Raw genomic sequence first — 14,634 nt, forward strand, 5'->3', positions numbered from 1 at the left:
CAAGTGTAAGGTGATATCTTATTGCGGTTTTGATTTGTTCTAACAAAATAGCAACAGCATTTTTCACAGAACTGGAACAAATGATACTAAAATTTATATGGAACCACAAAGACCTCAGATAGCCAAAGCAATCTTGAGAAAAAAAGAACAAAGCTGGAGGTATCACAGTTCCAGATTTTAAGATATGCTACAAAGCTATAGTAATCAAAACAGTATGATATCTGTACAAAAATAGACACATAGATCAGTGGAACAGAATACAGAGTTCAGAATTAAACCATGCTTATCTAGTCAGTTTAAGAAAAAGGAGACAAGGGGGTGCCTGGGTGGCTCATTCGTTAAGCATCTGCCTTCGGCTCAGGTCATGATCCCGGGGTCCTGGGATCGAGCCCCGCATTGGGTTCCCTGCTCAGCAGGGAGCCTGCTTCTACCTCTCCTGCTCCCCCTGCTTGTGTTCCCTCTCTTGCTGTGTCTCTTTCTGTCAAATAAATAAAATCTTCAAAAAAAAAAAAAGAAATGAAAAAGGAGGCAAGAATATAAAATGGGGAAAAGAGAGTCTCTTCAATAAATGGTGCTGGGAAAACTGGACAGCAACATGCAAAGAATGAAACTGGACCACTTTTTTTTTATATAAAGATTTTATTTATTTGACAGAGATACAGCAAGAGAGGGAACACAAGCAGGGGAAGCGGGAGAGGGAGAAGCAGGCTTCCCGCTGAGCAGGGAGCCCCATGCGGGGCTCGATCTCAGGACCCCAGGACCATGACCTGAGTTGAAGGCAGATGCTTAATGACTGAGCCACCCAGGTGCCCTGAAACTGGACCACTTTCTAACACCATACACAAAAATAAACTCAAAATGGATTAAATACCTAAATGTGAAACCTGAAACCATAAAAATCCTAGAAGAGAACACAGGCAGTAATTTCTCTGACATCAGCCATAGCAACCTATTTCTAGATATGTCTCCTAAAACAAGGGAAATAAAAACAAAAATAAACTATTGCGACTGCATCAAAACAAAAAGGTTTTGCACAGTGAAGGAAATCATCAACAAAACAAAAAGCCAATCTACTGAATGGGAGAAAATATTTGCAAATGATATATCTAATAAGGGGTTAATATCCAAAATATATAAAGAACTTACACAACTCATCACCAAACAAACAAACAAACAAACAAAAAAACAAGCCAGTTAAAAAATGGGTAGGGTACCTAAATAGACATTTTTCCGAAGAAGAGATACAAATGGCCAACAGACAGAGGAAAGGATGTTCAACATCACTAGTCCTCAAGGAAATGCATATCCACTCACATATTTCTTATTTCCTTTGTTTTTTCTACTGTGGTTCATATTTTCTATTTTTTTTTTCTAATTTCTTAAGGTAGAAGCTGAGTTCATTGACTTGAGATAGTTCTTTTTTTTCTAATAGGGATTTTATTGCTATAAATTTCTTTCTAAGTACTATTTTAGTTGCATCTCACAAACCTTGATATACTTTATTTTCATTCATTTGAAATACTTCAACATTATTCTTTTGATTTGTTCTTTAACACATGAGTTTTGTTTAATTTCCAACTATTTGAGGATGTTTCCAGATGTTTTCCTGTTACTAATTTCTAATTTAATTTCATATAGTTAGATAGCATTTTTTATATGACTTGAATTCTTGTAAATTTACTGAGACTTGTTTTATGACCCAGAATATGGTCTATTTTGGTAAATGTTCTATATGCACATTAAAAAATGTGCATGTTACCATTTTGGCTGTAGTTCTCTATAAATGTCAATTAGATTGGTTGATAATGTCATATCAATTGACTGATAATATTATCTAGTTTTCTATATCTTTACTGATTTTTTTGGTCTACTTGTTCTGTAAGTTATTGAGAAAATGGTATTGAAATCTGTCACTGATTAGGAGCCTGGCCACAGGGGAAGTCTTCTTTGTGTGTGTTTCCTGTAGCTTGCAATGGGGGTTGGGGAGGTGGGGAGTCACCAGGTCCCATGTGATAAAGCAGGCAAGAGTGTGTGTGTCACCCAAGGAGTAGGAACGAGTGGCCCTACATTCCAAAGTTGATCTACATCACATCCACTTTTGCGAACATCTTTCAGTGTGGTTTGAGAATGTTCTTTTAATAAGCATCTTTGCTTTGTCAAAAAAAATAAAAAAAACCCCAAACCAAACCAAAACACGAACAAAAATATAACCATAGTTATGGCTTCCTCTAATATTTCCTACAGTTCTATCAGCTTTTGCTTCGTGTATGTTGAAACTCTGTTATTGGGTGCATAAATGTTTAGGATTCTTATATCATCTTGATAACTGAACCCCTTTATCAGTATGAAATAAACATCTTTATCCCTGGTAGATATCTGTGCTCTAAATGCTACTTTGTTGATGTTAATATAGCCTTTTTACTTTTAATTTACTGTGTCTTATATTTAAAGTATGTTTTTTGGAGGCTGCATATAATTTTTTAACTTTTTTATTCTAATTACAGTATAGTTAACATACAATGTTATATTAGTTTCAGGTGTACAATATAGTGATTCAGCAGTTCCAAACATTACTCAGTGCTCATCAGGATATGTGTATTCTTAACTCCCTTCACTTATTTCACCCATCCTCCCACCAATCTCCCCTCTGGTAACCCCTCTGGTAACCATAATTAAGAGTCTGTTTCTTGGTTTGTCTCTCTCTCTCTCTTTTTTCCCCTTTGTTTATTTCTTAAATTCCACATATGAGTGAAATCATGGTATTTGTCTTTCTCTAACTGATTTATTTTACATAGTATAAGTGGCAAGATTTCATTCCTTTTTATGGCTGAATAATATTCCATTATAGAAATACTATAGAAATATGCCACATCTTCCTTATCCATTCATCAGTTGATGGACACTTGGGTTTCTTCCATAGACTGGCTCTTGTAAAGAGTGCTACAATGAACATATGGAGGCATGTATCCCCTTGAATTCATGTTTTTGTATTTTGGGGCTAAATAACCAGTAGTGTGATTACTGGATTGTAGGGTAGTTCTATTTTTAACTTTTTGAAGAACCTCCATACTGTTTTCCACAGTAGCTGCACAAGTTTGCATTCCCATCAATGATACATGACAGTTCCTATTTCTCTACATCCTAGCCAACACTTGTTGTTTCTTGTTTTTTATTTTAGATGCTGCATAGAATTTTGCCTTGTCTTTTCTATAATCTGATAAGCTCTGACTTTTAATTTAACTTAATTTCCTTTCATATGATTATCTTTCATATAATTATGATATGGTTGTTTTTGAATATATCATCTTACTATTTGTATTATTTGCCCCATCTGTGCTTTTCCATTTTTCTTCTTTTTAAAAAAATTTTGTTGGGGTAAGTATTTTTTATGATTTCATTTAACCTTATTTATTAGTTTGGAATTTTTATTGTTCTATTTTAATGGTTGCCATAATGTTTATAGTATATATTTTAACTTGTCACACTAAAACTTCAAAAGATATTATACCACTTAATATATAGTATAAGAATATTACAACAGCATTCTGCCATTTCTTTCCTCCTAAGGTTTGTGTTATATTATACCTCTTACTTGTACATGTTATAAACCAATAACAAGACATTGTTATTATTCTTGCTTCCAATAGTCAGTTATCTTTTACAAAGACTTAAATAATGGGAAAATTTACTCATATAGTTATCGTTTCTGATGCTCATCTATCCTTTTTACAGCAACAGTTTTTTATGTGGTATCATTTTCCTTCTGCTTTATTGAGTTCCTTCAACATTATTTGGAGTGCAGTTTTGCTGGTTTCAATTTTCTCGTATGTTTGAAATAGTCTTTCTCGTATGTCTGAAATGTTTGCTTTTGAAAGCTATTTTTGAGGAATAAAGATAGATATCTTGTTTTACATTAAATGTATCTTTTATTCTCTGGCTGTTTTTAAGATTTTCTCTTTATCATTATTTTTTTTTAAGATTTTATTTATTTATTTGAGAGAGAGAGAGAGAGCACAAGAGGGGGGAGCGGGAGAGGGAGAAGCAGACTCCCTGCTGAGCAGGGAGCCCGATGCGAGACTCCATCCGGGGACTCCAGGATCATGACCTGAGCCTAAGGCAGTCGTTTAACCAACTGAGCCACCAGGTGCCCTTTATCATTAGTTTTAAACAATTTGATTATGATGTGATGTTTCTTGTGCTTGAGGTTTATTGAGCTTCTTGGATCTGTTGGGTTATAATTTTCAACAGATTTGGAAAATTTCAGCCATTATTTCTTCTTCTGCCCCCCCTTTCCTCTCTGTCTTCGGAGACTCCACTTATACTTGTATTAAGCTATTTGAAGTTGTCCCATAGCTCACTGATGCTCATTTTTTTCTGTCCTTTTTTTATTTGGAAACTTTCTGTTGCTATGTCTTGAAGTACATCAGTCTTTTTTTCTGCAGTGTCTAATCTGCCATTAATTGCTTCCACTATCTTTTTCATCTCAGAAATGCTGTTTTTCAGCTCTGAAGTTCTAATTTTTTTTTAAATATCTTCCACATCTCTACTTAAGATGTCCAGTCTTTCTTATAGGTTCCTGGGCATATGAGATACAGTATAATAACTACTTTAATATCCCTGTCTACTAATTCTGTTATCTGTGTCATTTCTGAGTCAGTTTCAATTGATTGGTTTTACTTTTCATCATGCATCTTAGTTTCCTGTTTATTTGTATATCTGTTATGCAAAAACATTGTGAATTTAACTTGCTGGGTAGTGGGCACTTTTGGGTTCCTATAAATGTATTGTAGCTTTGTTCTGGAACACAGAAAGCAGTTTGGTCCCTTCAGGTCTTGCTTTTATGCTTTGTTAGGTAGAACCAAGGCAGCATTTCCTGAGGGCTAATTTTACCCCTTTATTGAGCCTTCTGAGTACTCTACTGAGTGACCCATGATTTATGAGGTTTTCCATTTGGGCTGGTGGCAACAGGCAATTTTCCCTGCTATGAGTGCTCCAGGCATGTGCTCACTAAGGCTCTCAGATGCTTCTTTCTCCAGGCCCAGGTAGTTTCCTCACACTCACAAAGTGACCAGAATTCAGCTGAATACACTAGAGGACCAGCTGCAGACCTCCAGAGCTCTCCTTCTTGTAGGTCTCTTGTCACTGGTCCTCTGTCCCTGGAACCGCAGCTGCCTTGGGCTCCCTGGATTCCCTCTGTCTCCTCACCTCAGGGAGAACACTGGGCTTCTCCTCTTTGCTCCACTGACTGCAGACTTCCTCCAGCCATTGAGTGGGGGGCAATCACAAGTCTTATCTCATTCATTTTCTGTCTCTTGGGGATCAGTGTCCTTCATTACCCAATGTCCAATGTCTTGAGAACCATTGTTTCATGTATTTTCATATGTATTTCATTTTTTATATATTTTATTTTTTCATATATTTTTTAGTTGTCTCAGGTATGAGGGTTAGTCAGATCCCTCTTTCCCCATCTTGGTCAGACCTGGAAGTTGCTGAGCTCCAGACTGAACCAGAATTTCCTGTGGGCACTTCCCAGTTCACCAAGCTCTAACAGAAAGCAGCCGTCTCACTAGGCAGCCAGGAATCTTGGTCCCAAGTCACAGAAGAGCAGCATCCAGCAGTGCAAGTTTAGCTGGGGTATCACGGCTAAACTGGTTGTTTTTTAAATCCCCTCTCTCAAAGCTTCCTAAATCTAAACTCTCCGACTCACCTGGGCAAACTTTATTGTTTTTGTTCTGAGTTTACAACCTCCAGAGGCATGTCAGAGAAAATAAGGGGACTTGGCCAAAATTTAATCCCTTGCGCTTCACTCAGTGATCCTTTTTCCATGTAGGTCCTCAGGTTTTCCATAGCTTCCCTCCAACACACACACACACACACACACACACACACACACTCATGCACAATGATTGTGCTAGGTTCTTCAAAGATGGGTCACCACAGTACTTCTGTGAGATTCTTTCTCAGCACTTCTTTTCTATCCATATCTCTTCTGAAATAAAAGCCAACATAACAACAACATTTCTACAGCAAAATCACAGCCTATTGACTCTGAATCTCAACCACCAGCCTTTCATTCAAATCCACATATGATCTTGTGACTAGTTTTAGTTTGCAGGTTCTATACACCACTCAGTGAAAAGAGGGTCATTTGTGTATCATTTCACATATAGATCTCTTCCTTCTTCCACATGGACCAGTTCATAGAATAACAGGTGGACAAAAGATAGTTTGTTTCCCATTTTAACTAAATTTGGCTAACGTTTAATCAAGCCCAAGTCTAAAGGTTTCCTAGGAGACACTGAGACCCATTTGTGCTGTCTGAGTGGTGGCCTAGCACCTCACACAATCAGGGGGTCATACATCCCTTCCCTACCCTAAGAAAGAGGTCTGGGTTGGGAAACGTGAAAGAGGCTCCTCACCTTCTAAACATCCATATGAGTCATGTCCAGAGGATTCCTGTTAACACCGTCTATGAGGGAAGCATGGAACTACTTGAACTTCAAATTAGCTTTAGCTTTTTTATTTAACTAGTTGTTCAGCCTTGAGCAAAGCACGTTACCTGGGCTTGTTTCTGTTTCTTTATCTGTTAGTAAAGAAAAGGCCATGACAATTTGATTTCCAAGAATCTTTGCAGCTCCAGAAGTCTTTGATTGCTTATTTTTGTATAGATATGGGACAAAATAACTATGAGAGAGGGTAGAATCCTGTGTTTCATTCAGTAAATTCTATGAAGCAGAAGACTAAAAAGTATGTGGACAGACCTATTTAGCGCGCCCACGTGACAACAAAAAAAATCTAAGTCATTAACATAGTTCTTCACATATTATCGAGGCTCATTCATTTGGTAGACATTTCGTTCTTTGAGATATTTGTATCATGTGACCATAAATAAGAAATTAGTAGCACTCTGTGAGCCGCAGCCTTTCGAGGGAGCGGTTGTGTGTTCACCATCTTAGGAAGATGTTCTCGTCCGTGGCACATCTGGCGCGGGCGAACCCCTTCAATGCGCCCCACCTGCAGCTGGTACACGATGGCCTCACGGGGCCCCCTGGGCAGCCCCGCCGTTCCCACAATCTGGCACCAGCCGCTGTGGAGGAGGACAGCTGCGAATGTGGCTCCATGGAGTTTTATGCGCTGTGTGGCTTTGGTGGGGTCTTAAGTTGTGGTCTGACACACACTGCTGTCATTCCTCTGGATTTAGTGAAATGCCGTATGCAGGTGGACCCCCAGAAGTACAAGGGCAAATTTAATGGATTCTCAGTTACACTTAAAGAGGATGGTGTTCGTGGTTTGGCTAAAGGATGGGCTCTGACTTTCACTGGCTACTCTATGCAGGGGCCCTGCAAGTTTGGCTTTTACGAAGTTTTCAAAGTCTTGTATAGCAACATGCTTGGGGAGGAGAATGCCTGTCTCTGGCGCACATCACTATATTTGGCTGCTTCTGCCAGTGCTGCGTTCTTTGCTGACATTGCCCTGGCTCCTATGGAAGCTGCTAAGGTTTGAATTCAAACCCAACCAGGTTATGCCAACACTTTGAGGGATGCAGCTCCCAAAATGTATAAGGAAGAAGGCTTGAAAGCATTCTACAAGGGAGTTGCCCCTCTCTGGATGAGACAGATACCATACACCATGATGAAATTTGCCTGCTTTGAGCGTACTGTGGAAGCATTGTACAAGTGTGTGGTTCCTAAGCCCCAAAGTGAATGTTCACAGGCAGAGCAACTGGTAACATTTGTGGCAGGTTACATAGCTGGAGTCTTCTGTGCAAGTGTTTCTCACCCTGCTGATTCCGTGGTATCTGTGTTGAATAAGGCGAAAGGTAGCAGTGCTTCTCAAGTTCTTCAGAGACTTGGATTTAAAGGTGTATGGAAGGGACTCTTTGCCCGTATCATCATGATTGGCACTCTGACTGCACTACAGTGGTTCATCTACGACTCTGTGAAGGTCTACTTCAGGCTCCCTTGCCCTCCTCCACCTGAAATGCCAGAGTCTCTGAAGAAGCAGCTTGGGTTAACTCAGTAGAATGATCAAAGCAAATGTGGACTGAATCTGCTTGTTGATCAGTGTTGAGGAAAGTGCAAGAGGAACTTTTATATATTTGACAGTGTAGGAAATTGTCTATTCCTGGTATAATTACTATAGTCTCTTGCCTAAGGCGAGGGTTTTAAACCCATGGTTGAAATAAACCCAACTATTCATGAAAAAAAAAAAAATTAATGGCGGAGATAGGAATAAAGTGTAAGATATTTCCAAGTCCTTTGTCCTGTATGAATCTCTCATTTTATATATTGTTCTATAAAATAAAATTATGCCATATTAAAAGAAAATGAACTCAGCATTGAAAAGGTAAAACTTTCCATGACTGAAATTTATCTCATTAGGATCTCAAATTTAATATTGCATTAATGTGGCTCATTACATTTAATGATTTCAATAAAAATAAAGACAGTAGTCCTCAAAATTTGCTTAGATCTTCTTCCTGTGGTCTTTAGAAAAAAACTTGCTTTTCTGTGTGGATCTCCTCCAGAATTTTTAATCTAAGCATGATTTCTTTGATAATCCAAATTATGAAAATTATTAGCACAGCTAGCCACTTGTTTCCTTCAGACAATGAACAGTGCACTAATTAACTATGCTGTGGCACATTCTGTCGATGATTAACCAACTGTGATGGAGTTATTTACACCTCTGGAAGCTATGCAGAATTTTACACATTTGAAGCTGGGGCTAAATCATCCCTGGCAATAGAATTTCAAACTTACACTTAAAAAGCTGCTGAAAAACTTTAAGTGTAAGTTTTATTATTGTTATAAAATTATATTTTTATGAGATTTGTGTTTTCATTTGTTAATGGATTATCATTTTAAAAAAGAGAAAGTTGTGTTCAGTGAGTAGAAAGAATTGAAAGTTATAAATTCTTTGTTTTCAGTGATTTGAAACATACTAATATTTAAGTAAAATGAGATCCTCCTATATTTAGGCATTTATATATTTGTGTTATTTACATAGCTGGGCTTCTGTTAGTAGAAAACACAGAAATGTTCATATTCAAAACAAATAAAAAATGATACTAAACTTTGTAATCTTAGTAGTTTGGGATTCAAGGTCATTTTGAAGATGTTAGATTTCAATAGCATTTTGTCTAGTAAAAAAAATTTTTTTGATTCCTTCACAAATATGCTATAAAACAGAGCTTGTATGTTAAATTTAAAAACCAGAGGATTGCCATGTGATCCACTACACCAAATCTGTTTTGCCATACTGATGATACTGAACTGTTACTTGCTTTTTGCAGAGATAATAAAGCAAAATACTAGATTCTGATTTATCTAGTGTTGTACTAAAGCAAAATCCATTATTTGTTGTTTTGTTTTTTGTGTCATTCCCTCAGAAGCAGCAGCAAGGAATGAAGAGTTCATGCTGACGATTTTATTAGCATGCTTACATGTAGATGATCCTTCCTGTGACAAGTCTGGAGGAAAACAGATGTAAACGCACCCCCCCATGTTTGATCCCCTCACCCATCAGTGCAGACCCTCCACAAAACCTGTCCTTCCCAACCAGCCTCATGCAACCACTGTTCTTCTGTAGCCCGAGCATATATTTTTGGTGTCTTTATTTAGACAAGCAATCATATCTTCTGCCTCGTGACATCCTTTCAATCTTCGTTAGATGAGTCTTTTTGCACTACTTTTCTCTGTTTGTCTCATCTTTAAAGTTTAGATCTCTGAGTTCTTTATAAATAGCATAGTCCTCCTCCTCAGAATTCTGAATAAATTGTGAATTCCTTTAGCCAACAATAAGCCCCCACGATGTCTCAGGCACTGTTCTAGGCAGGAGGACCCCCCAATAATGATAGGGATGTAACAGCTTACTCTCCTGGAGCTTACATTCTAACTGAATGAGATAAACAATAACATCAGTAAGTAAGTCACAGAGTTTGGTGGTGATTGCCATCGGAGGACAAAGTGGAGCTGTGTGAGAGGGATCAGACGTGCAGTAGACACAGCCAGTGTGGAGTCGAGCGACTAAGCTGCAGTGATCTTGGGAGGAGTCTGCCCAGCAGGATGCACAGCCTAGGGGAGGAGAAGAAACTACACGCACCCTGTCAGGTGAAAAATGGAGAAGCTGTGCCGGATGTGAGCAGATTATTGGTCCCAAATTTACCAATCAGGGAAATTACTTCCCCCACCCCTAAGGATGAGTGGGTAAGGGGAGGAGGAAGGCAAGAAAGGGTCAGGGAAGGGACACTTCCTATCATGTGGAAGAAATACAAGAGTGGGGACATTCTCCTCCCTGCACTATTTTTTCTGTTTTTATTTTTTAAATTTTTAAAATTTTTTAAAATTTTTAATTAACATAAAATGTATTATTAGTTTCAGGTCTATGATAGTCTTATATAATACCCAGTGCTTATTATATCACATACCCTCCCCAAAGTCCATCACCCAGTTACCCCATCCCTCTACCTCCCCTCCCCTCCAGCAAACCTCAGTTTATTTCCTAAGATTAAGCATCTCTTGTGGTTTGTCTCCCTCTCTGGTTTCATCTTGTTTCATTTTTTCCTCTCTTCCCATATGATCCTCTGCCTTGTTTCTTAAGTTCCACATTTCAGTGAGATCATATGTTAATTGTCTTTCTCTGACTGACTTATTTCGCTTAGCATAATACCCTCTAGTTCCATCCATGCCTTTGCAAATGGCAAGATTTCATTTTTTGATGGCTGCATAATATTCCATCGTATATATACACCACGTCTTCTTTATCCGTTCATCTGTCGATGGACATCTGGGCTCTTTCCATAGTTTGGCTCTTTTGGACATTTGGCTGCTATAAATATTGGGGTGCAGGTGTCCCCTCGGGTCACTACATTTGTATCTTTGGGGTAAATACCCAGTAGTGCAATTGCTGGGTCGTAGGGTAGCTCTATTTTCAACTTTTTGAGGAACCTCCATACTGTTTTCCAGCGTAGCTGCACCAGCTTGCATTCCCACCAATAGTGTAGGAGGGTTCCCCTTTCTCTGCATCCTCACCAATGTCTGTCATTTCCTGACTTGTTAATTTTAGCCATAAAATTGACCAGTGTGAGGTGGTATCTCATTGTAGTTTTGATTTGTATTTCCCTGATGCCGAGTGATGTTGAGCACTTTTTCATGTGTCTGTTGGCCATTTGGATGTCTTCTTTGCAGAAATGTTGCCCATCAGGTTTAAACACCAGCCTATGATTAATCAGAGGTGTGGCCCCTGCCCTGGGGAGGGGCTCAGCCTATGTAGACCGTTCACACCCTGAGCCTTATAGTGCACTTAAACAACCTGGATTTGGAGGTTGCTCACAATGCTAAAAATCTATGGAGGCTCTGATAGCCCCACACAGATTTACAAAAGCCTGAGTGTCCCCACTAGGTCTACTGTTGCACCATTATACACTAGTATGGATTGTTAAATATGAAAATACTTCCAAACCTCTCTCACTAGCCACTACCCCAAGCTCTCCTCTCCCCCACCCCAGTTATCCCTGCATTGCCCTGATCCTTCCTCAGATCCCCTGGATACTCCTCCATCCAGCATCTAAGGGACAAGAGCCCTGCACAGCAGGGTGCCCAGGACATAGCCATGCTGGACATCTGAGCCCTTGTTGTGCAGATTGTTAAATGTAAATGTGGCCTCTGGGCCCCCCACAGGATCCTACCAAGGCCCAAGAAAGTGCCCAAGATTCCATAGAAAGGTCACTATTTAGGAACAATGTTGCTGTAAACTACCCATTTAATCCTTCCCAATTTCACCAATAGAATCAGTCACTCCATCACCTCTGGGGCAGAGTGATTAAGGAGGAGGGCCAGGCTATCACACTAGCTGAGCTCCTGTCACATGGAAGGAAATGTCAGGCGTAGCAGAAAAGAGTTCCACCCTAACATCTACAAGTGGATGTCAGCTTCATGAGGACAAGAAGCAAAGCTTATACTTCCTGGTATATACATGCTTAATATTTGTTATCCCAATTAACATATTGTGCCCCTTTTATCTTAATCTTAAGATCCAAAGGAATTTAATCAATATGTTTTTCCCATAGTCAATGTAGTTTTATGAATGCCGTTGTTGTTATAACATTTCAAGTTCATTCAGGTGGAACTGTGCATCTGCAAAGCTAGAAAAAGCCAAGTCTTGCTTTTTAGTGCTCAATAAGAGCTAATGACATCTTGAATTAGATTTGGGAGTGACCTGTACTGCCAAGATTAACACATAATGAGGAGCACAGAGAAAAGCTGGCAAGAAAGTCAGAAATTCAGAATTGAAATTGACCAATAATGTATCCATAAATGTATGTATTATTTTAGATAAGGAATCTGAATGAGCTTCAACCCAGGTGTTGCACACCAGGGCTGTCAGGATGCTTAGCTCTAGGATGTGCATTCTCGTTGTATATTTTACTGGCTCTGTGCGGCGGACCCCGACGTTCGTCTTCTCTGAAAGCTGTGTGGTGTTGTGCACTGTTTACAACCTTACAATGTGCTAACTTTATAGGAAAAAAGGGCTGAAATGGCTTATCAACCTGCAGTTACGTAACTATTCATCCATTTTCCTGACAAAAGCGTAAGCAGCTGAACGCAGACACATTCTCTTGTTTACCTTTGCACACTTTTGAATACACAGCGCAATGCCATGTATACAGCAGGTGCTCCATAAATGTTAATTTCATGAACCAAAGCTTTTAAGGTCTGTTTAAATCTCTACACTTAGACTTCCAACACAGTCGCCGATAGGTATGCATGGCTAATAGGCACAAAGGCACATAGGGCAAGCATGGCTGAGCATGGCCCACGCCAGACTCTGCAGACCTTATATGAAAGAAGGGATGCAAAACATCGCTTCAGCTCCTATACAGACAGTGCGTGGAAATGGTAGCATTTTGTACATGTTGAGCAAAGTGAAATACATTAATAATGTTAATTTTACTTGTTTCTTTTTTACTTTTTAATTTGATGAGAAAATGTTAAGTTATGCATGCGGTTTGCTTTCATGACTCACATTAGACTGTTTTGGACAATGATGCTGTGAACAAAAATGTGCCCAGTGGTGAGTTAAAGTTACCTCCTGTGGTCGCCATAACGTGCGCATAAGCCCTAGGACAATGGAGTGCACAAGTTTTGCGGTCATTGGAACCGGCATAACATTTTCACTGTGGCGTATAAAGAACATTTGCACGGCTGTGACAGTGATGAAGGACTGCAGTGTGGTTCTCACATGGACTCCCACTGACCTTAGGGTAAATCACCTTCTGTTAGTATGCATGATTTCTCCCATTTCTGAAGCTATATTTAAACAAGTACGCTTTGAAGGCCCTTCTAAGAAGGAGCTGATGTCAGGCTGTGGAGGAACTCAGATTTTCAGGAGCCAACTGTGCAAACCTGAATGTTAGACTCTGGGAGAAGTACGTAAGTATACACAAAGATGTATTTGGGGCTGCACTCGTGTCAAAAATCCACCAGATTTCAAAGAGTGGTTCACACTCTTTGAAAATATATTTAAATAGGGGCGCCTGGGTGGCTCAGTCGGCTAAGCGTCTGCCTTCGGCTCAGGTCATGATCCCAGGATCCTGGGATCGAGCCCTGCATCGGGCTCCCCGCTCGGTGGGAAGCCTGCTTCTCCCTCTCCCTCTGCCTGCCACTCTGCCTACTTGTGCTGTCTCTCTCTCTCTCTGTCAAATAAATAAGTAAAATCTTAAAAAAAAAAAAAAAAGAAAATATATTTAAATCAAGATGATGTATATTAAGTGTTCATATTTAAATAATTACATATAAAAATGAAAAATACTCTTTAGGATAAAAACAGTTTTTACCTTATGAAATTAACTAATTAGAAAATTGCTTTAAAATTAACTTTTTTTTAAAATTTGTTCAAATCTTGACTTTGGATCAAAACCAAAATAATAATAGCAGCATACCCTATGAAAAGTTGTTAAGTGAAGTGATAATACTACATGGGTAATTTTTCCACCTTTTGTCACAGTCTCTGTTAAATTTTGTAATATACACCATACAGGAGCATCTTCCTTATAATTTTATGATATTTTGAAAAAAAACTCAAACAATTTTCAATTAGCATTTCTTTAAAAAACTATTTCCGGTTATCACAACAGTCTATCCAGTTGAAAATATTTTTAAACTTTAGATAATATATACCAATAAAGCCCTTATGTTTTTTAGGTAAATTATTTAGTTATCTTTTACGTTGCAAGAAATGCAATGCAGTATCAGCTTTTGTGAACTTCTAAACTGATAAAATCCCTCAACCGCTGCACATCATAAAATAAGCCAGTAATTTCTGGACAGAATCCTAATTATTAAGAATTATGATGCCACATTTCTAGACATGTACATTACACATAAAAAGTGAAATCGTCTTCTAATATAGAAAATCTATACTGTACTATTTTAAAAATGTTATCTTCAATGTATTTGAATGATTAGCAGTTACATTATGATTGTTATTTAAGTCATTGCAACTTTGAAACAATGTTTTTAAAATGGTATATATTTTATAAAGAAATAGAGGAAAATGGCAAAGAGAAACAAAAAGATAGATTTTTGCATTTACTCAGATATATACCATTTCCAGTGTTCATCATGCTTTTCC

At 38.5% G+C, this 14,634-nt stretch overlaps 2 protein-coding genes across 2 annotated transcripts in view; both read left to right on the forward strand.

The window, feature by feature from the left end:
- The window catches only part of PACRG (parkin coregulated), a 321,973-nt gene that overhangs the window by 242,736 nt on the left and 64,603 nt on the right, over nt 1–14,634 (forward strand). The gene's annotated exons all lie outside the window — the stretch shown is intronic.
- On the forward strand, nt 6,961–8,154 carry LOC118001832 (phosphate carrier protein, mitochondrial-like). Its single transcript, XM_034991991.1, is given in 1 exon segment — nt 6,961–8,154. A coding segment is annotated over 1 exon segment (1,062 nt). The 3' UTR covers nt 8,023–8,154.

The sequence above is a fragment of the Mirounga leonina genome, unplaced genomic scaffold, assembly GCF_011800145.1.
Source record: "Mirounga leonina isolate KUSES-001 unplaced genomic scaffold, KU_Mleo_1.0 Mir_54, whole genome shotgun sequence".
Classification (NCBI taxonomy): Eukaryota; Metazoa; Chordata; class Mammalia; order Carnivora; family Phocidae; genus Mirounga; species Mirounga leonina.